Source organism: Dromiciops gliroides, chromosome 2 (genome assembly GCF_019393635.1).
Source record: "Dromiciops gliroides isolate mDroGli1 chromosome 2, mDroGli1.pri, whole genome shotgun sequence".
Lineage (NCBI taxonomy): Eukaryota > Metazoa > Chordata > Mammalia > Microbiotheria > Microbiotheriidae > Dromiciops > Dromiciops gliroides.
Window position 1 is genome coordinate 368,854,275 of NC_057862.1, and position 23,314 is coordinate 368,877,588.

A 23,314-nucleotide genomic window follows, 5' to 3' on the forward strand; every position below is an offset into this window, starting at 1 on the left:
TGGGGGTGGGGGGAGGAGAGAGACAAGTTAAGTGGCACAGTGAATAGAGCACTGGGCTTTGAATTGGAAGACTCATCTTCCTAAGTTCAAATCCAGCCTCAAATACTTATTAGCTGAGTGACCCTGGGCAAGTCACTTAACCCTGTTTGTCACCAGTTTCCTTATCTGTAAAATAAGCTGGAGAAGGAAATGTCAAAACTAGTCCAGTGTCTCTGCTAAGAAAACCCCAAATGGATGAAGAGTTGGATATGACTGAAACAACTGAAAAGACCTTGAGCAAGTCACTTAACCCTGTTTGTCTGTTTCCTCATCTGAACAACTACATACACACACACACACACACACACACACACACACACACGTGCTATTTCATTTGATCTTCACAACAACCTTGGAAGGTAGGTACTATTATTATCCCCAGATATTTGTATGTGTATATGTATATATAGATATGTGTATGAACATACATATTCAGTTGTCCCATCTTTAAAATGGGTACAATAATAGTGACACTCTCTACTTTGTAGGTCATTGTTATGCAAGTGCTTTTCAAAATCTCAAAGCACTAAGGAGATGGAAGGTATTATGTATCTATATATATATATATATATATATAGGACTGTACAATCAAAAGAATCAGAAAGGTTGTAGAATGAATTATTGGTAAGTTGCCATTGAAACCCATGTTTTTGTACTTCCATAGGAAGGGACCTCAGACAAGTGAAGTGACCTTCCTGTTAAGCAAATAAATGGCAGAGCCAGGATTTGAGTCTAAGTATTCCAACTCCAGATTATTGCAAATTTAATGCTGATTAAACACATTTTTAAAAATAAATACAGGGGCAGCTAGGTGGCACAGTGGATAGAACACCAGCCCTGAAGTCAAGAGGACCTGAGTTCAAATCCAGCCTCAGACACTTAACACTTACTAGCTGTGTGACCCTGGGCAAGTCACTTAACCCCAATTGCCTTAATAAATAAATAAATAAACAAATAAATAAATGAATGAATGAATAAGTAAATAAGTAGATTAGATAGGTAGATAGATACATAAATGCAATTATAGGCAAGCTTTGTCCATCAGATAAAGAACTCACTCTGTGTTGGTTTGGCTTCTGCAATATTCACCCCTGGAATGGAACATAGGACATAGTCCCTATTAAATAACTATATAGGCTCATTCCTTGGGCCCTTTGTTTAGAAGACATCAGAGAAAGGCAGTTGTGGTCAAGTGAAGAGAGAACTCATTTTGGCATCAGAAGACCTGGATACAACCCCTCGCTCCAATATTTACTTCCAGATGACCTAGACCAGGACCCCTGGCTCTTTCTGAGTCTCAGTTTCCTCAGCTGTAACATGGGAATACTAAAGCCTACGATGATGCTTCTTCTCTCATGGTGCCATTATGACCAAAGTACTTTGGGATCTAAAAGGCCCCAGAGAAGTGTGAATCCACAAGACCATAGGTGGAGAGCTGGAAAGCACCTCAGAGGTGCAAGCCCTTTGTTTTACAGAGAAGTGACCTGAAGCAGAAAGAAGTGATGTGACTTGCCCTAGGTCAAAGTTTCTTAAACTGTGGGTCATGTAACTGAATGTAGGGGTCACAAAAAATTTGGCAACAGTAAAAGGTTATGTATACCTATATACCCGGGGTTGCATAAAAATGTCTTGGGCAAAAAGGAGTTGATAGTGGAAAAAGTTTAAGAAGAGCTGCTCTAGGTCACCCAAGTTAGAGGTAGAATCTGGATTTGAACTCAGGACCTGCGACTCTAAATTCAACAGTTTCCATTGCACCATGCAGCTATAGTTATTGTCAGAATTATCTCATCCCAAAATGGGAGGTTTACAAATCTACAGGGTTTATATTGTTTGGAGGTGGGGAATGAGAGAAGACACAGAGGTGATAAATCTTTTAAGCTACAGAAGAAATTATGGTACTTCTGCATACTTCTAAACCTACATTTCTCTCAGCAAATTAGTGTTTAAAATGAACTTAACCCTGTTAAGCTACTTTTATAGGGCAAAAAAAATCTTTCACCTAGAAGTCAATGGCCCCACTTAACTCCAGTAATTTTTTTTTTCTAGACCTGTGATTTCATTAGTTAAGGGAACTGCCTGGTGAGGAAATTCTCTCTACCAATAAAGAGCAGCACTTAATCTATAATTTAGAGAGTTTCTTGGAACACTGAGACATTAAGTGACTTGCCCAGAGTTAACGAAAAGTATTTGTCAGAGGTGAGATTTAAGCCCACATCATTCTGACTCCTAGGCTGGCTTTCTATCCATTCCTCCAAGATGCCTCTGTCCAACTGCTTATTTCCAGAACAAATTTGTTCTACAAATGCTATTTCTTCAAAATAAGGGAGAAAGTCCAATGCAACCTCCTACATGAAGCCTTCTCCGATTCAATTCAATTGGTTACATTGTTTTAATTAAACATTTCTTTAAATTTAACATTTGTTAAATACCTACTGTGTATGCTGGACCCTGTGCTAAGCTCTGATCCCTCTGGTTGATGAAGACCTTCACCTCTCAGACTACCTCTTCAGCTAGAAATCATCAAGTATCAAGCAAGTACACGTGCCAGGTGCCATGCTGGTCAGTGGTCAGTGAACAAGCATTTTGTAATGCTGGGGATACAACAAAAGGCAAAAACATGGTTCCCACTCTCAAGCAGTTCACACCTTAATGGGAGGGACAACATGGAAGCAAGTATATACAAATACAGGGTAAATGGGAGGCAACTTCAAAGAGAAGGCACTAACAGTGGAGTCAAGGAGAGACTTTTTGTAGAAAGGGGAATTGGAGCTGAGTCTGCTAGGCACTGGACATACAGAAACAACCTGGGGTGTGTATTATGTAGCTCATAAGTCATCATAGAGTTTTGAGTTGGAAAGGTCCTTACAGGTCATCTTAATGAAACCCTTCATGTTCGAGATGAGGAAACGGAGGCACAAGGTCACACAGGTAGTAAGTGGCAGAGGCAGCATTCAACTCCACACACTCTAATTCCAAATCCAACTCAATTTTCATTAGGCCACCACAGTATACTGTATCTGTATTGGTGGTTTTACCATCCCAAAGGACGGTAAGCTCCTTAAGAGCAAGGTCCATGTCTTATCAAAACTTTGAGTCTTCCCAGGTACTGAAGGCAGTGCTCTACCCAGAGCAGGTACTTGATAAATGCTTACTGAATTAATATAATGTGCATCTTCTTTTCAAGAAAATAAATTCAGAAGCCTGACATTATTGGGGTTTAGTATTTTCCAAGCATCCACAATAAGGAGATGTTTGAGAAATATTCCTTGAATCATCTCACCTCCATGTAAGCCCCTTTATAATGCCCTATTCCTACCAGGAAAACCTGGGAGTCTGTTCTGGGGAAATAGCAAGAATAGGAAGGGAAAAGTACTAATGAGCTCAATTAAAGCCCTCCCTTTGCACTCCCAGGTCTAGCCTACTTGCCAAAAGGATGGAAAAGTCACAGCCAGTACAGGGACTACTAGTTCCAGCTTGGCTCCGTTATCAGCAGCTGGCATGGGTACCATCTTGGCACCGGGTACAGAGCTGGAAAATAGGAATATTTCTCACCACCACTGAGGGAACCAGGCCATTTACAACTTTTCATGGAGAACTTAAATGTTGCTTTCTGGAAAGGTATTTATTCTCAAACTAACTGAGCTTGATACTAATGGATTCGATTCCTTTGAAGAAAAAAAACCCCTCTCCCCAGCTTGCCAATGGAAGGGAATTTTTCAGGATAAAATGTGAGTAACAGGCCATAGCTGATCACAGGAGAAAGGGTATAGAAGACATGATTGAGAACATGAGTGGGGGGAAAAGTAATTGGTGAGCCACGTAGCAGGAACAAGAGTTAACACATGGGACAGGCTAAGCATTGGTCTGGTAGCCATGGAAGGGTCAAAGAACCAGAGACAGGTCGCCAGTGCATTGGCTTCCATGGTAGGTTCGTGGAAGGGCACGGATGGACATGATCCACCCAGGATGAGAAGGAGCAGAAGGGTTGGAATCTAGAGCCGTACACTGGTGGTGGGAGAGAGCCTATGATGATGAGATCATGGATCAATAGGAAAACTGGAGCAAGTAGGGGACCCAATGAGAATTCGACAACCAAAAGATGGAAGAAGGATTAGGTGTCCAGGAAATCACAGTGACCTTGACCACCAGATCCTAGAAACTTGGCAGAGAAGAGAAAGGTAGGAGTAGGTCAGGGGGAGATTGAGAAACCTCCTAAATGTTTGACTAGCAAGGGAGTAGATTATATTAATGCAGGAAGGTTAGTGAGAGTAATTTATAGAAGCTAATTAGGAGCCCTTTTAAAGAGCTTCTGTAATTGACAAACTGAGTTTTATATTAAAATAGCACAAGCAAAGCAAATGATTTCTGTGGCCTGGGGAGACAGTATAATCTCATCAGCAAACACACCTAAACCAATGGAGGCCAACTGCAGCCAGCTGGTGACCCTACAACCTAAAGCATGGAGTAGACCATTTCCTAAGGGACAGGATATGGGGGAGGAAAGGAGTTGGAGAAGAGCCTATGGCTCTAATTTTGTTGTTGTTGTTGAGTCACATCCTACCCTTTGTGACCACATTTGGGGTTTTCTTGGCAAAGATACTGGAGTGGTTTGCCATTTCCTTCTCTAGCTCATTTTTAGATGAGGAAACTGAGGCAAACAGGGTGAAGTGACTTGCCCAGGGTCACACAGCTAGTGTCTGAGGCCAGATTTGAACTCAGGAAGATGGGTCTTCCTAACTTCAGGCCTGACTCTCCAGCCACTTTGCCACCTAGCTGCCCCAAAGGCATGTAAAGAAGATAAGATAACCACTCCACTGCCATAAGTCTCCCTACTTCAGCACTTCCCCTTTAGCCCCACCTCCACCTCCTTTCAGCCTCCCCCCAACCTGTTTGGAAAATCAAGAGGCTAGATCCTTAAAGAAGGATTTTTCTTCTCTAAATCCCCAAAGGTTCTATATCTAGAGGCCATCAACAAAGTAGGGATTTCCCCTGGTGGGAATGGATTCTGTAATTGCCTTCTCCCAACCTCCCTCTTTCTCTTAGATCAAATCTCTTAGATCTCTTGATCAAACCTAAGAATTTACCCAACTGTGAGGGCACCTAAATCAGCTCACCCAGAAACACTGACTTGAAAAATATTGCTGTCGGGGCAGCTAGGTGGTGCAGTGGATAGAGCACTGGCCCTGGAGTCAGGAGGATCTGAGTTCAAATCCAGTCTCAGACACTTAACACTTACTAGCTGCGTGACCTTGGGCAAGTAACTTAACCCCAATTGCCACACCAAAAAAAAAAAGAAAGAAAAAGATACTGCTGTCAAGATATAGCAAAGAGAATGCTGACTTTGGAGTGAGAAGGACCGAATTCAAACCCCGGTGCTTCCACTCAGTAGAGTTGTGTTACTTTGGACACATTGCTTCCTCTGGGCCTCACCTTTTTCATCTATAAACTGAGAGGATTAGATCTGATCATGTCTAAAGAGATGCTGAATTGCTACTTACCATTTAAAGCCCAACTCAGTTGCTACTACTTAGGGTAGGTTACCTTGCCAGAGGTTGTTAACAACTGTCCTCCCTCCCCCAAAGCCTTACAGACCGCTTGGTATGCACTTATCATGCAATATTGCATATCCTCTACCAGTAGACTATGAGCTCCGTGAGGGCAGGGTCCAGTTCTTATCAAAGCTGCAGGATTGTGAGCACTATAAATGCTTGTAGTATCTCTTGTCTCTTTCAACTCTAAATCCTATGATCTGACAATTTGAGCTCATGGTGCCCCATGCTTCTCTCAAGTAGATTCACTGCATCCAAGACCCCATTAGATCTTGATTCTGACTTGGTTTAGGCATTTTTTTGGTCTTCCTGAGGATGTCCACTGGCTTTTGATTAGGTAGGCTTTTCGTTTGGGCTTTGTTTGTACTGGTTTATCTGGCTGGGACCTCCCCCTGATAGCCTCAGCTGCCTCCTATATTATAGTTTGAGGGCTCTAAGAGTGAACTTGCTAGAGGGCTGTAGGCCCTGACACCATTTGTGATCACACCATCCTATTCTGTCACACACTGCACATACTAGGAGTTTAATAAGCAGTTAGCTTTAGACACACCCAGACCTCTGTACATAGGACTATAACCCATTTAATTCATGATTCTTTAAGTGTCTCTTTATTTACTGAAATGGATTCTTTGTTGGAGACAAATCTATTTCATCTTTGAAAGGCGTATCTCCAGTTGTACTGGTAGTAAAAGTTGTTTGACTTCTTGAGCTCTGCCTTGTAGTACCTGAAAGGAGAACATAGAGATTCCCCCCCCAAAAAAAAGAGAGAGAGATAGGGACCCAGATGTTGATCCCTCTTTCCCATAGGATTTTTATTTATTTATTTATTTTTGTGGGCCAATGAGGGTTAAGTGACTTGCCCAGGGTCACACAGCTAGTAAGTATCGAGTGTCTGAGGTCGGATTTGAACTCAGGTCCTCCTGAATCCAGGGCCGGTGCTCTATCCACTGCACTACCTAGCTGCCCCCAGTAACTCCCATTTTTTTAAGGTTTACAAAATCCTTTCCTCATAACAACTCCATGATGTGAGAAATACAGATATTATGGATCCCATCTGACCCAAGAAGAAACTGAAGCTCTAGGGAAAGAAGCAATTTGCCCCAGGTCACAGCACTAGTTACAGAGTAGAGATTTCCACTCAGGATTTTCGCATCTAAGTCCAGCACTCTTTCCACTGGACTACAATCCCTCTCTGGGTTTCTGGAACTCTGAGTCCAGTGATGGTCTTGGACTGCATCTCCCTTGTTCTTCTTTTCTGAATAGTACTATACAGCATGGGCTGTTGAACATGGCACTGATAATATCATGATCTGGGTGGAGGTTTATTTTTCCCAAGATGTCTATGCAAGAAGAAATTAATCTAATCTCATTGAGCAGAAAGAAAATGGCATTATGTTCTACTTAGCCAAATGGTGAAGGTGAAACAGATAAGAATTTTGTATCTTTCATTTTCTATTTGTTGCCAAAAGGAATATGCATAGTTGAAAATGGAATGCCTTGGGTAAAATTCCTCGTGGTGGCAAAAAACTGGAAATGCAAATGCTGCTCATAAATTGGGAAAGACCTAAGCATGTTGTGGTATAGGAATGTAATGGGGTAGTACTGCATGGTTTTTAAAATACTATGAATATGAGGAATTTGGGAACATACAAGAAGTCTTTTATGAAATGATCAAGTGTGAAGTTAGCAGAACCAGGAAAGAGATAGATGATAGATAGATAGATAGATAGATAGATAGATAGATAGATAGATAGATAGATAGATAGATAGATAGATAGATAGATAGATGGATAGATGGATGGATGGATGGATGGATGGATGGATGGATGGATGGATGGATGGATGGATGGATGGATGGATGGATGGATGGATGGATGGATGGATGGATGAATATAGGTAAATAGATGATAGACAGACAGAAAGAAATAATGACTATAACAAAGTAAACCATTAGCAAAACATCTTTTTTGAAAAAGTCAAACTCTCATGTTATGTACAATTTGGAGAAATGATAAGGAAACCCGAAGCCTGCATAAAGGCAGTTGTGGTACCAGGGAAAGAATGCTGACTTTGGAATCAGAGGGCCTGGGTTCAAATCTTGCCTCTGATCCTTACCACAGTGACCTTAGGCAAGTTACTTCAGTGAGTGAGCCTCATTTTACTCAGATGTAAAATGGAGAAGGGGGTTGAATTAGAGGAGGCCCCTTCTGGGTCTATAACTCTTTCAGTAGAAAAGTGAAACCCACAGAAATAGAATTCAGTACACATTGCCAGATGCAGTTGTTGGATTAATTGACTCTGTTTAAAAGTATTTTTCTTCATTACAAGGAAAGGTTCTTGATAGGAGGAAAGAATAGAAAGTGGAAATAATGTAGGTGTAAAACAAAAGGCATCAATTAAACCTTTAAGAAGAAAAGGAAATGGAAAAAAGAAAGAACAGGATGCCCTGAGCAGGCTCATTCTCTGACGGTTTTTAGTTCAAAGTCCTATTCCTTGGTGACTCTAGTGTATTTTCAAAAGAAGAGTAATTAGCTGGTAATTTAGAAGATCTGAGTTTGCTTTCTTCTTCAGAAATATTCTTTGATTTTTTTTTCCCCAACTCTCTTGGAACATACTTGTTTCTGATTTTTAAAAAATCCTACAGGCAACTCCTACCTATTGCTATTAACTATTTATTAACTGTGCTTTACTTTGCAGTGCCAGCAAATGTAATGCAGGGACCCAAAGAAGAGATAGGACCGTGATATATAGGTGCCAATCCCTGTGTCCCATAGGATTCTCCCATTACTATTACTAATATTAACTGTCTTAAAGCTTACAAAGCACCTTACAAAAATGATCTCATTTGAACTTCACACTGGCCTTGCAAGATACATATTATTCTCCCCACTGTAGAAATTAGAAAGTAAGGTTCAGAGGTTGAAGTGACTTGCCCGTGATCATACGAGTACTAAATGGCAGAGAAAAGAACAGAATACAGCAAGTCCATCACTCTAACCACTGCAATGAGCGTTATTAAATTTATCTGAGACCAGATTTAAACTTGTCTTCCTAACTCCAGGCCCAGAGCTCTATCCAACATACCAGCTAGCTTTTGGTATTGTTGTGGTCATAAAAATGAGTGACCTTTATTTACAATTATTTGTACTTATGTGATGTAATAGGCATCTAGATGGCAAAGAATGCAATGTTGGAGGCAGGGACGTGTGTCTGAATCTTGCCTCAGAAGCTTATTACCAGTGATTCCGGGAAAGTGACTTAACACATGTGAGCCTGTCACTTAACCACTATCTGCCTCAGTTTTCTCATCTGTAGAAAGGGAAATGATAACAACACCTACCTCAAAGGGCTGCTGTGAGAATTAAGTGAGATTTTCTGTGTAAAATACCTTGCAAGCCTTAAAGTATTCTAAGAATGTTAGCTGATATCATTGCAGCAAAAAAAATAAATAAATAAAATCATGGGCAGCTAGGTGGCACAGCGGATAAAGCACTGGCCCTAGATTCAGGACGACCTGAATTCAAGTCCAGCCTCAGACACTTGACACTTAGTAGCTGTGTGACCCTGGGCAAGTCACTTAACCCTCATTGCCCTGCCAAAACAAAACAAATCATTTCTAATTTTTCACTTGGTCCATTAAAAGAACCTTATCGGTATGAAGTCACATCAAGGCTAAGAGTTTATACCAACTCACTTGTGAGGAAAGTTTCTGAGGGAACTGTTCATGATTGCAGAATTACTAACAAATTGTGGTATATGAATGGAATAGAATATTACCACATCCTAAGAAACAGTGAAGGCTAAGGAGACACTAAGAGAGAAATATCACATCTATTAATCAAAAAGCATTTATTAAGCACTTACTATTTGTCAATACTCTGCTAGGCATGGGAAGAATTATGAACCAATGCAGAGTAAAATAAGGGTAGGGAGTGCAACAGGCTCCATGTTAGACAAACTGGGCATGCTCAAAGACCCAGTACATAAGCAAAGTAGGAAAATAGTTTACAACACAGTGTAATACAACATAATTGAAAAGAAGAAAAAACATGAATCAAATGCTGAGTCAGTATTCTAATGACCAAGACTGGCTCCAAAGAAGAGATATACCTGTTTCCTTCTTTGCAGAGGTAGAATACAACAGGTATGGAATGTTGCATAGGCAGTCAGATTCCATTAATGTGTCCATTAATTTAGCACTACTGGGGGAGTTTTCCTTGGGGGGGGGGGCGGTAAACTAGCCTCCACTCCTGGGAGTTCCTGATCATTGCATATGAGATACCTGGTTCCCTGGGCACAAGTGCTCAGGGTAACAGAGCTAATAAGTGTCTTCAACTAGACCAGAACTCAGGTCTCCCTGACTCCAAGCGCAGTGTTCTGTCCATTGTGCCACTAAAGAAAGCAAGAGGGGACAGCTAGATAGCACAGTGGATAGAGCACTGGCCCTGGATTCAGGAGGACCTGAGTTCAAATCCGGCCTCAGACACTTGACACTCACTAGCTGTGTGACCCTGGGCAAATCACTTAACCCTCACTACTCCACAAAAAGGAAGAAAGAGATTCATGGAAGGAATAGAGATAATTTTTTTATTTATAGGCTTAATCTGCGAGAAAAGGTAGGGGGGTAAAAGGACTGGAAGTCTCAGTGAGGACAAAGAACAGATTTATAAGAAGTAAGGCATCAGAAAGAGATGGAATAACAGGAAATTCTTAGGAGAAGAGATTTTCACAATTAAAAATCATCAAGATGGAACAGTTATAGTGATGGGGAGGCCTAAGGATAACTGTCCAACCGGGAAACAGGTCTTGCCCTCAAGAAGCTCCACTAACTGGGGCCTGAGAAAGATTCACAAACGATCGCATTACAAATGTTAATGCTCCAGGGACAAGCCTGTTGCCAGAAGAGGATGCCCAAAGACCCACTGTCCTTTTCCCTCTAGCTCTGGAGTACCCAAACCCAGCCCAGCTGACAACAAAACCCACAGCAGCCATTTCTCTTGGGGCCTTGAGGGTGATTTCTCTCCTTCCGTGCTGGGGCTGGGGGGGAAGCCTCGCATTAGAGATGCTGCCTTCTTTCTGTCTGGGCACCCTATAGCTTATCGCCACATGCTCAGGCAACTAGGAGGGAGGTAGACAGGGAGGAGGCAGGTTCTCCTTCCCTACCTCCTTGAGACTGCTTCATAGTATCAATGCAGCAAAACACACACGTACTTTCAGGAAAGGGTTGGGAGGTGGGGGCTGGTGGAAAAATAAATCCTTTTTTTTCAGCAGGTGCATGGGGGTAGGAGGAGTGTTTAACTTAGGCACCTTGAGCATAAGGGTGTGGCCATTTCTCCAATCTCTTAAATGACATTGCTTGAGCAAGAGAACGCATTGACCCATGGATTTACTGATTTGATCCTTCCTAGGACCAAAGCAGAGCCCAAAGAGGAAGAGCTATTCAAAAACCGCCCACATGGCCCAAATTGGCATCACTTTCACCCTGCTTCCCCGCACCCCCCTCCAGGACCCACAGGCTGCCGCCTCCAGCCTACAACCTAAATATACCAGCCAATCAGTAAGCACAGAGCCCCATGCACCCCAAACAGGAAACCAAGGGCTGGAACAGAGGATGGGCCTTCTTCATCACTTCTTGGCTCCCCTAATGTCTTATCTGCATCCCCGGATCCTAGGGGCCCTGACAAGGATTTAGTTCACAGATGCAGTTTGCTTTTGGCTTTTTCCAGGTCTTAAAGGGCTGGTTTGATTTCCCCACCTTACATTTGGACAGTGCTGTAAAAATGACTTTTCAAAGGGCTTCCATGAATATAATCTCATCTGATCTGAGTGTTGCATCACCACTAAGAAGGAGGCAGAGGAGTCATGCTGCTTGGGCCATGAAACAGAAAAATGTCACCTAGGCACCCTAGTAATTGCCAAATTGAGCAGTGGCTAGTGAGCAACAAGATTCAGGAATAGAAAGAGCAGAGGGATAGAGTTAGTGGAGATCTTGGTTCGGTCTAACACTGACTAGCTCTGGAAGCCTAGATAAGTCAATTAACCATTCTGAGCCAGCCTCAGTTTCATCATCTGTATTTTGTGGATGATATTACCCATATTACCTACTTTAAAGGGTGTGATGAGGAAAGTGCTTTCTGAACACTAAAGAATGATGCAAATGTCAGTTATTATTATTGTTATTATTATTATTATTCAAAGGCCGGGGAGGGGATGAAATGTCCCCTGGGACATTGAAAAGAATGCGGAAAAAATAGAGAAGAAAAAGCTAATGCATTTTCAACAACAACAACAAAATCAATAAAAGCAGACCCTGCAGATCCTAAAGGTCATTTGTGAACCCAAGAAGGGCAGTGATTTCTTAGTAGGGACAGTGGTTGTGCAAATGCCTAAAAGAAGGAGCAGGACATGCCCAAATAGTAGGTCTACTGAGTTGATGGTCACTCCTGGAAGACAAGTAAGCCTCCTGCTGCTCCTTCCAAACAGTGATAAGGCCATATGTGAAATGGATTGGAAAGTTGGTTGGTTGCTATACCCTAAACAATATGCACTTCTACTAATATACTTAAAATTCCATTCATTCATTCATTCATTCATTCATTCATTCATTCATCCTTCCATCCATCCATTCACTCATTCAACAAGCCTTTATTTAGAACCTGCCATGTACCAGACCTGGGATAGAAAGATAGACATGAAGCACTTTTTGACTTTGAGGAGTTTACATTCTAATGGAGGAGACACCAGAAATACAGAGAAGCAAATATAAAGGAACATAGAGGAGGGTGTAGTGACAAGGGGAAGAGGAAGCTAGTGCTCTATAAATATGAGTTTTCATTTGCCAATTGATTTATGGCTTTTAATAATGATCATAGAACAAAAACCTTTGGTTCCAAAGGTTTGTCATGCCGGGATGGGAGTGGGGATAAGCTCCCACTCTCTATAAAATGCTCCAATAGCGTGTGTCTCAAATAGCCTCTGACAACTGAAGCCCAACTCCTGGCCTTCTCGTGGTGGAACTGTTTCCACTAACAGGAGAAGGGGCGAAGGTGAGTCACTGGCGCCTTAAAACCAGTCCCTTCGGGCAAGTGGGGCTTGAAGGCTAACCCGCCTAGGGGATAGAAACCCTGATTTCAAACCTCTGCTGCCTTGTGGCTATACCCATATATGGGAAAGGCTTCAGGAGTTAACCCCGAGGAAAAATCAGGAGTCGAAGTCCCTTAGGCAGTTGGATGTTGGACATCACATCCCTCTGGCAACTCCTGCGGCAGCACTGGTGCCAAACTGTATTGGCTCTGCCTCTCCTTTGGATCCACCAGTGTCAGGAGAGGGAAAACCTGCTGCATGGGCAACAGCTTGTTTTCCATATTGATCCGCCCACGCCAGCGCCCTGGAGAGGACACTCCAGCTACTCCTCATGGGGTAGATACAACATGGGATGCGGCAGTTACTGGTTATAAGTCACTCAGGAGCTGCGGCTCCCACATCGGACTGCACAGCCACACTGTGGCCTGTGGCTCTTCAAGGCGCTGATCCATGGTCGTCCCCGACTGATGGAGGCCTACACTTAGAACAAAAATAATAACAACTAACATTTTTGGTGCTTTAAAATTTATAAATTCTTTCTTTATCACAATCAAGTCAAGCCTGGGAGGTAGGTAGGGTAAGTGTTCTCTCCTTTTTTACAGATGAGGAAACTGAGGTCCAAAGAGGTCATATGATATAAAAGATAATACAGCCAGTGTGAGAGCCAACAGCTTTTATTATATGTCTACACCAGGAATATTTTATCCTGATTTTGAAAAATATGAGAAAAAATTCCAGATGACCAATGTTGAAATGTGCTACCTAACTCCCAATAGAGAGATGTTCTCAAGTATATGGAATGAGACATATATTTTTAGACACGGCCAACACATGAATTTGTTTTGCTGGATTATGCATACTTGCTACAAGGACTTTTCCCCCTCAGTTGTAGAGGAGAGAAGGAAGGGAAAGAAAATAAATGCTTGTTAAGTGAAAAGTGAAAAGTAAAATAATATATAAAATAATATAAAAGTTTAATATCTATATCTACATCTCTCTCATCTACCTGTCTGTCTGTCTATCTACCTACTGATGCTGGTAACCATCCCCCAAGACACATGTGATAAGAGTCAGGACAGTCCAGAAGTCATGACACCCAAGAAGAGGATAGACATAATGGATAACCAAAACTCACATTCCATATGGCTTTAAGGTTGACAGTGTTTCTGCCTCTGTAACCCCAAGGCAAGAATTGAAAGTATTGTTTTTTTCCTTATTTCCCAGAGGAGGAAATTGATAATCAAAAAGTTGAAATGACTTGCCTAGGGCCCATAATTAGCAAATGCCAGAAGCTAGAGTCAAACCTAGGTCTCTTGACTCCAAGACCAGTGTGCTCTTCCAACTGTACTGCACTGCCTCTTCTGTTTGGATCTGTACAGATGACTCCAGGGAGACTAAACAGAGCTTCTGCCTTACCTCAAACCCCAGCTTGATGATGTTGCTCGTCCAGGAAGGCTCCCTGGGCTAGAAGGTCTGACCCAAGGAGCTGGGAACACACTGGATGTCTTTCTCTCCTCATGCATTCACCATTACCACAAAGGCAAAGATCCCACAGCTCAATTATGCCCAAAGGGTGATAAAGCTGTGCATACCCTTTGACCCAGCAATACCACATTTGGGTCTTTTTCCCAAAGAAATCATGGAAAAGGGAAAGGGACCCACATGTACAAAAATATTTATAGCTGCTCTTTATGTGGTAGCAAGGAATTGGAAGTTGAGGGGGTGCCCATCAATTGGGGAATGGCTGGACAAGTTGTGGTATATGAATACAATGGAATACTATTGTGCTGTAAGAAATGATGAGCAGGGGCAGCTAGATGGCGCAGTGGATAAAGCACCGGCCCTGGATTCAGGAGGACCTGAGTTCAAATCCGGCCTCAGACACTTAACACTTACTAGCTGTGTGACCCTGGGCAAGTCACTTAACCCCAATTGCCTTACTAAAAAAAAAATAAAATAAAATAAAAAAAATAAAATAAAATAAAAAAGAAATGATGAGCAGGAGGAGTTCAGAGAAACCTGGAGGGTCTTGCGTGAGCTGATGATGAGTGAGATGAGCAGAACCAGAAGAACATTGTACACAGTATCATCAACATTGAGTGTTGATCTACTATGATGGACTATATTCTTCTCACCAATGCAATGGCACGGAAGAGTTCTAGGGAACTCGTGATGGAAGAGGATCTCCAAATCCAAGAAAAAAAAAAAAAAGAACTGCGGAGTATAGATGCTGAATGAACCATACTATTTCTTTTGTTTTTGATGCTGTTGGGGTTTTTTCTATTTTGAGGTTTTTCATCATTGCTCTGATTTTTTTTCTTATAGCATGACTAATGCAGAAATAAGATTAATGTTATTAAGTGTATATATATATATATATATATATATATATATATATATATATATATATATATATATATATATAACCTATATCAGATTGCCTGCTGTCTGGGGGAGGGGGGGAGGGAGGGGAGGGAGGGAGGGAGGGGAGGGAGGGAGTAAGGTCTGGAATTGTAGAGCTTGTATGGACGGGGGTTGAGAGCTGTCTTTACATGTAACGGAAGGAAGTAAGATACTTTATTAATTTAAAAAAAAAAAAAGATCCCACAGCTCTCCCACATCCCTCCCCAAAAGCAGGTCTGATGACAGTCATGCCCTACCTTCCTCAGCATCATTCCTTAAGGAAGCTTCAAGCAATGCCACGCTGGCCTCAAAGGACACCTTCTTACGACTGCTAGTACTCCTCTTCTTCTCGTGTTTCCGCTTGCGGTGCTGCAACTCTTTCTCATACTGGGCCCATTTCTTCAGCTGCTGGGCTCGGCGTTTCTGGGCCGCCCGCAGCCTCTCCAAGGTGGGCACCTTCTCCAGGAGCTGAAGCTCAGTCAGGAGGTCCACATGGTTGGCCATTATGTCTCCCCCTACAGAACAGAGCTCCGTGGCCCCTGGGCTCTGCAGGGCTAACATGGTGGTATCCCACGAGCCAGGGGAGAAGGGATCCTCCTGTTGGTCCTCTGCAACATGATGGGAGCCTACAGAGGTAGAGAGGGAGAAATAGGCATGGATTATCACAGCAAAGATAACCAGTAATCCCTAAATCCCTTCCACTGGTAACAACCTTTCCCCCTGGAATTTGAATGGGACTGTTTTTTCTTTAACCTCTGTAATAGTAAAAAACAACTCACATTTCAATAGCATTTTAAGGTTTACAGAGCTCTTTGCTCATGACAACCCCATATGGTAGGTAATACAAGTATTCTTATCCCATTCTACAGATGATGAAACTGACACTCAGAGAGGACCAAGATCATGCAGCAAGCATCAGAGCCAAGATCTGAACTCAGCTCCTCTGTCCCTAAACTATGTTCTTTCCTCTTGGTCTCTATAATCACAAAAGCATAAGCACTCTTGATTTCAAGTCATGTATTCTTTCCATCCTGTCCTACTCCCTCTCCAAAACATGAGCTAGATATTCAAATTATTTGTGTATGTGACATTCCTCCACTTCTACTGTAAACTCCTTGGGGACAGGGACCTTGTTTTAGCTAAACTGTATTTTCCCCATCACTTAGCACAGTCAGTACTGCAGCAACTGTTAAATTGAAGGATGTCTTAGAAAAAGCCAACCAGATAATGTGGCCACTAAAAATAAACAAACAAATAAAAGTTAACAGCATCTTAGGCTTCATTAAGAGAAGTAGAATGTCCAGATTATTGGAAGTCATCATTTCAATGGATTATGCCATGAGCAGACCATTTATGGAATGTTATGTCTGACTCTGGGCATCTTACTTTAAGAGAAACAAAAATAAACTATGGTCAGTTCAGAAGAAGATAACCAGGATTAGAAATGTCTGGAAACCATGTCCTAAGGAACTTGAAGGAACTGGGAATGTTTATCCTGGAGAAGAGAAGACTAAGGGCAGGCATGATCACTGTCTACAACTATAAGAAGGATCAATGTGAGGGAAAACAATTATATTTATTTTCTTATTGGATTTGGAAGTCAGAAATAGAAGTAATGGGGGCAAGATACAGGGAGACAGGTGTCTGCTTGCTATAATGAAGAACTTGCTAACAATTAGAGCTGGAAAATAACAGAACGATCATAGGATCATAAATTTGGAGCAGAAAGGGACCTTAGAAATAATCAAATCAACCCCCCTCATTTTACAGATAAGGAAACTGAAGCCCATGCAGGTAAAGTGTCTTTCTATGATCATATAGTCAGTAAGTATCTGAGGCAGGATTGAAACCCAGGTCTTCCTAACTCCAAGCCCAGTACTCTATCTATTACAACATGCTGCCTTTCGATGAGAATGAATGGGTTGTCTCAAGAACTGGAAGAATTCAAGAAGATGCTAAATAACCACCTTTCAAAGATGCTGTAGAAAGAAAATGATACGTTGAATTAAATGAACTTTCTAGTCCCATCCCACTCTGGGATTCTATGTGTCTATGTGGGTAACATCCTGGGCTTGATCAGGAAGACATGGGTTCAAATATTGCCTCAGGGAATTACTAGTTACATGACACTGGGCAAGTCACTTCACCCCTCTAGGACTCAGTTTCCTCATTTGTCAAATGGATATAATGACAAGTTATCATGATAGTTTATTAAACCTCATTGGTTTGTTATAAGGATCAAGTAAGGTAACAGATCAATCATGTCAAACTCAAATAGAAATATGGCCACTTAGTGATACAAAAGGAACCTGGCAAGCACATATTGACTTAGAAAACCATACATTAACGTTATCTCTGTTTTCTTGTATTTTTAGGGTTTCAGGATTAAATATTTCTCAATTACATCTTAATCCAGTTCAGGCTTCACTTGGGAGTGTTGTGGGAATACCATGTGTTTGTATATAAAGTATACATATTCTCATGTATATAAAGTTCTTGGCAAACCTTGAACTACCATATAAATTTCAACCATACATATCATTGCTGTGGTGCGCAGGTAGAAAGGTATGTGGGAAACAAAGGAGAAATGATAATCCCTTGTGCCCATATATACAGGACCTTATATTTTCCAAAGTGCTCATCATGAGATCCACACAACAGATCCATGAGGGAAGCAGTGCAGGTGTTATTATGCCCATTTGACAGATGAGAAAAATGAAATAAAATTCCCTCCAAGTCTCCCCAAACAGAACTTGAAGTTAGAAAGCTGATTTGAACTGTGGATCAACTATTCACTAGTTCAGCAAGTGAATTCACCTCTCCAGGCCTCATGTTCCTCTTCTGTAAAAGATGGAAGCTAGATCCAGTACCCACTATGATCTCTTTCAATTCTGACTTTCTGTGACCTTTGATCTCAGTGCTATGCCTGAGCTCACAAAGTGGTAGAGCCCAAAGTAAATTCCAGGTCTTTGAGTGTCCACCTAGCTCCTTCCTCTATGGGCCTCAGAGTGTCTAGCCACAAAGAAAGGTGGAAACAAACAAACAAAAAACCAAAAAAACCCTCCCCAGAGAATTTTATTGTATAAATATAGCTTTCTATTCCTGTCTAGGTAGCATCTCTCCCTTGGCCTATTAAATGAGATTCCTAAAGAGGACTTAAGGGAAGTTAAGACACACTCCCAAAGAAAGTGGAAGACAACTTCATAAGAGAAAATGAAAGGGGGTGAAGGTTCACCTTTTCTCTGACTTTGCTGAGACTCATTAGTGTATCTTGAGCTCCCAGGCTTGGGTGGTGAGCTCTGTCCCTTGTCAGATGGCCTAATTTCTTCCAAATACTCAGAAAGGGGGAAAAACTGCAGACACATTTTCCCGCCCCCATGTGAAAACCCCATTGGTCTAATTAAGGAACAGTCAGAGTAAAACTCAAGATGTTATTTCCCCCAGTGATAAGGCAACAAAGTCAGATCAGGAAATTTGTGGTTCAGAAGCTCTGATTTTCATCTCTCTCTGCCTCATTCCTCTCCACTGTCATGAAGCCAGCACTTCCTTTCCTTGGTGACAGGCCCAATATCTGTCAGTAGTAACATAGTGTGTGGAGGCATGTGAAAGAATGCATCAGCAACAGCCCTGAGTCTCTTCTGTAGCCTCATCTCTTGGATCTTCCCAGAAAGCACAAAGGTCTGAGGAGCTACAGCTGGAAAGATGATTTCACATTCATTCATTCATTCATTCATTCACTCATTCGTTCATTCAAAAAGCATTTACTAGGTACCAGGTACTGAGCTAGGTGTTAGGGATGCAAAGATAGAAATAAAACAGTCCCTTCCCTCAAGAAGCTTACATTCTATTAGGGGAAAAACAATACAAAACAGAAAAATTACCACAAAATATACCAAAAAGTGATTTCAGGAAGGGAGGAAGAACATGAGCAATTGAGAGGCAGGGATCAGGATCAGGGTCCTCCAGGAAGACACACTCGAGCGGAGCCTTGGAGGAAGGGGTTCCACAAGGTGGAGATGAGGAGAGAGTGCATTCCAGGCATGGGAAGCAGCTTGGGCAAAGACAGAGATGGAAAATAGAGTGTCATGTATCTGGAACAATAAGGAGGCCAACAAGTGTGCACGGAAAAATCATGAAGAAGCCATAAGCTTGGAAAGGCAGGCTGGAGCCAGATTTTGAATACCAAATAGCAAATATCAAAAAAGAGAAACTAAATCCTAGAGGTAATAGGGAGCAACTTGGAGCAAGCAGGGGGAAAACACAATTAAGTCTTATTCTTCGGACCTTCTAGGATCTTTTCTTTATGTGAACCAGTGAGACATAGTGTGGAATAATGGATAAAATGTAGCACCTAGAGTGAAGAAGACCTGCTTTCAAGTCCAAACTCAAGACTTTATATCTGTGTGATCCTTGGCAAATCACTTAAACTCTCAGAATCTCAATTTCCTCATCGAAAATATGGGGATAATAAATAATAACAACTAGCCTTTTCATGGCAATTTAAAGTTTTGTTGTTGTTCAGTCATGTTCAAGTCTTCATGACCCCTTTTGGGGGTTTTCTTGGCAAAGACACTGGACTGGTTTGCTATTTCCTTCTCCAGTTTATTTTACAAATGAGGAAACTGAAGCAAAAAGGGTTAAGTGACTTGCACAGGGTCACACAGCTTCTAAGTGTCTGAGGTTGATTTGAACTTAAGTCTTCCTGATTCCAGGCCAATACTCTATTTATTGTGCCACCTAGCTGCCCTGATTTAAAGTTTGCAAAGTGCTATAAATGTTATATCAATTGATAAGAATATCTCCCACATCAGGATTTTGTGAGGTACACATGAGATAATAATTGGTATTTCTATAGAACTTTAGAGTTTGCAAAGCATTTTACAAATATTATCTCATTTGATACTCACTAGAACTCTAGAGAAAAGTTGCTATTATCCCATTTTACAGATGAGGAAATTGAGGCAGATAGAGAGGTTAAGTGGTTTGTCACATTCCCAGTAAGTATCTGAAGTCAAATTTGAACTCAGGTCATCCTGACTCTAGGTCCAGAGCTCTATCCACTGTGCCACCTAGCTACACCTTTTTAAAATTGATGTTAAGTTCTTTGCAGACCTTAAAGTGTTATACAATGGTCAGCTAGTATGATTTTCTGCATTTGGAGAAATTTTCCTGTTTCCGATGAAAGGGTTTGTTGTTTTTTTTTCACCTTTTTTCAAAAGAGGTATAAAGGGGAAGTTTGGGGGAAAGCACAAACAGCCACATTACAGTTCATACTTGGTGACTTTGCTTCCTAGAAATGCCCCTCAGTAGTTTCAGAAGACTGACTGGGGACAGAAATCAGATAACACAGGAAAAAAAGTAGAAGATGACTGAACACCTTTAAAAAGGGTAAGAATGATACGGTTCTTTCTCTCTGCCAATAACCAGGCTCAAATCACTCTCTGTGTCTGGCCCCTGGTCCTCCCCTCTGTGGAATGAAGGAGGTAGGCTACGTGGCTGCTAAGATCACTTCCTGCTCTAAATCCTGCATTTGTATGAATGCTGAAGGTGGTAGATGAGCTAGAGTACACCGCAAGCATTCGATACAATTTTTGATACATGATACAATTCAAGATAGGGATAAGACTGTTGTTTCCATAATCAGGAAGGTCTTAAAGCCAAGGACCACCAAGCCATTTCTTGTCCTAGAGCTAAGAGTTGGGAGCCTGGATAAAAGAACAAAACAAAACAAAAAACAAAACCAACCTTGTCGAGGCTGGAAATCTGATCTGAAACAAAGAACAACACTCCTTGTTCCTTCTTGATACTGATCAGAAGTCCCCAGTGAAATCCTGAGGGCATTCATCATGAACACCAAAAACTCTCTAGAAGGGCAACCTGCACCCCTAGGAGGGCAGATATAAGACCACATGAGGTCTGGGGAGGTGACAGGACATTCCATCCTCCCATTTGCTGCCACAGACACTACTTGATATATAGACATCCTCTTCACATCTCCCCCTCTTTTCAGAGTCCCTGGGTCTCAGAAGTAACACAGGCTTTTGTTTTCTCCTCTGTTCTTTCCTGTGTCAGTCACTCATCCTCCTTGTCTCTGTCTTTCCCCAACATTCTCATATCCTTCCTGGCTTCCTCTGGAACTGTGTTCTCCAACACATTCTGACTATGACGGTCTGAGTCTCCAACTCTCCCACTACTCCCATCTATCTACTTGTGGGCAGATGCTGGGTTGGAAGCTAGATTTCACTCCAAATCCAACATTCTTGCCATTGCACCACAGTCCCACTGATTTGTAAGAGGACTAGCTCAAGTAAGGGGTTCATTCATAGAGGAATGCTTGGGAAGGTCTGATGTAAAAAACTCATCCACTTATCACACCCTGTCCTGGAATGAAGTGTCTCACATCTGAGTTCCAGCCTCCCATGTTCATTAGGACAGACATGGATTGGGGGGCAGGAGGTGCTACAAATGTGTACCTCAGTGAGGTAAATGATTCAGAAGTGAGCAGCACCCATGTCAGGCAGTTCTCATACAGAGGAGACTGGAAGTCAGACCAACCAGCATGGGTCTGAGAGGTGCCAAGGGTCCAGGCAATTAGGTCAAATCTAAAAGAAGCAGCAGAGGCATCAGTGAGCAGGATTAAGCTTTGATGCTGGGGTTAGAAGTAGTTTCAAGCTCTACCTTGCATGACATTCCATGGATGTGGGATAGCCTTGGGCCCACAGGTGATAATAGAGGCCTTGAGTCAACAGGTAAGGGCTATCCCTGATAGAAACAGAGATATTGGGATTACATCTTCACTAGGGATACCAACTCAGAATCAGGTGACTATTGTAGAGGAAGCTGTCTTTTCCTTGTGGCCAATATCTGAGATCTGCTCTTGGAATGCCATCATTCTTGCTTCCAAAAGAGGTATCTAGAGATTGGGCACCTGCTCAAGAGAGAAGATAAGACCTAAAGGAAGGGGATGAATCCAATTAATGCTGATTCTAAAACTACAGATAAGGGAGATGAAGGTGAGGCTCTGAGCTGTGGTAGGGTGATATGAGCTGAGGTCAAAGGCTGGTCCTAGGAAAGATGATAGCATCATAGTTTGAGAGCTGGAAAGGCCCTCAGAGAACATCTAGTCCAACTCCATCATCCATCCTTTTACAAATGAGGACAGTGAGGCCTGGGAAGTTGGGTGACTTGCCCCAAATGACATCAGAAGTTAGATTTGAACTCAGTTCCTTTGAATTCAGAGTCAGTGCTCTTCCCACTGTCCCATGGAGTCATAAAGGGGATTATAAAGTCATAGGGGGTAATATGCAATTGAAAAAAATAAAATATATGCATTTTTTAAAGTCACAGGGGGAATTTGTTGAGATGAATAAGAAATCAAAATTCAGGACTGCTGCCTAAAGGAGAAAATCTGGTTCCTTCCCTTGAGAAAGTTCTAGGCCTTGAAATAGAAGGGTATCTACTATAAACATTGCCCTTTATAGGTACTTCCTGCCCAGGATGGATCAGTGCCATGACAGGAATGAACCATCTATCTAGAAACATGTCATAGTGGAGAAGGTACTGGATCTTGGCTTCAAGTCCCAGCTCAGACACCTATTAACTCTATGAAAGTGGTCAAATCACTAAAGTTCTCCAAAACTCCAATTTCTTTACTTGTTAAAAAAAAGGGGAGAGAGAGTGGGATTGAACTAGGGAGTCTCTAAATTTTCTCTGAGTTCATGATCTCCTGAAGACTTCCATTCCTCCCATCTTCAAGTCGTGCCACACCCTAGCCCTCAGTACCCTGCAGTTCTGGCTCAGGTGGCTACTCAGTCCGAGTATAGTCTAAGGATGCAGGGTGTTCAATTAGGCCAATGATCAGGCTCCCACAAGCCACCGAAGTGAAATTATGGGGGTGGAGATTAACTCATTTATCCCTTGGGATCTTGATTCTACAGTTTCTTCCAGTTTTTTCCTAAACCACAGAGCAAATTAAGATTAACTCAGACCTGGGGTGATTTTTTTAAAAAAGTGAATCAGAAAATCTTCCAGAGTTGATGCTGTCAAAAGAAAATGTTAAGAATTTCGCCTTTTCCCCTTACAATACTCCTTCTGACTCCCAACAATATTGGCAGCAATATGGAGGAAGTGCCTAAACATTTCCGCCTCATGCTTCCTGCAACATTTAGCACAACAGAGAATCTAAAAAACAAACATAAGGACCCCACCCTCTTCCCTTCTCCTTAGCCTTCACCTTGGAC

General features: G+C 41.9%; 1 protein-coding gene across 3 annotated transcripts in view; it reads right to left on the reverse strand.

Moving 5' to 3' along the window:
- PPP1R16B (protein phosphatase 1 regulatory subunit 16B) overlaps positions 1-23,314 on the reverse strand; it is a 156,705-nt gene that overhangs the window by 107,181 nt on the left and 26,210 nt on the right. For all 3 annotated transcript variants that reach the window (XM_043984310.1, XM_043984311.1, XM_043984309.1), the window contains one exon: positions 15,332-15,700. In XM_043984310.1, coding sequence (XP_043840245.1) covers positions 15,332-15,635 — 304 coding nt within the window. In that variant the 5' untranslated portion in view covers positions 15,636-15,700. The remainder of the gene's footprint in view (positions 1-15,331; positions 15,701-23,314) is intronic.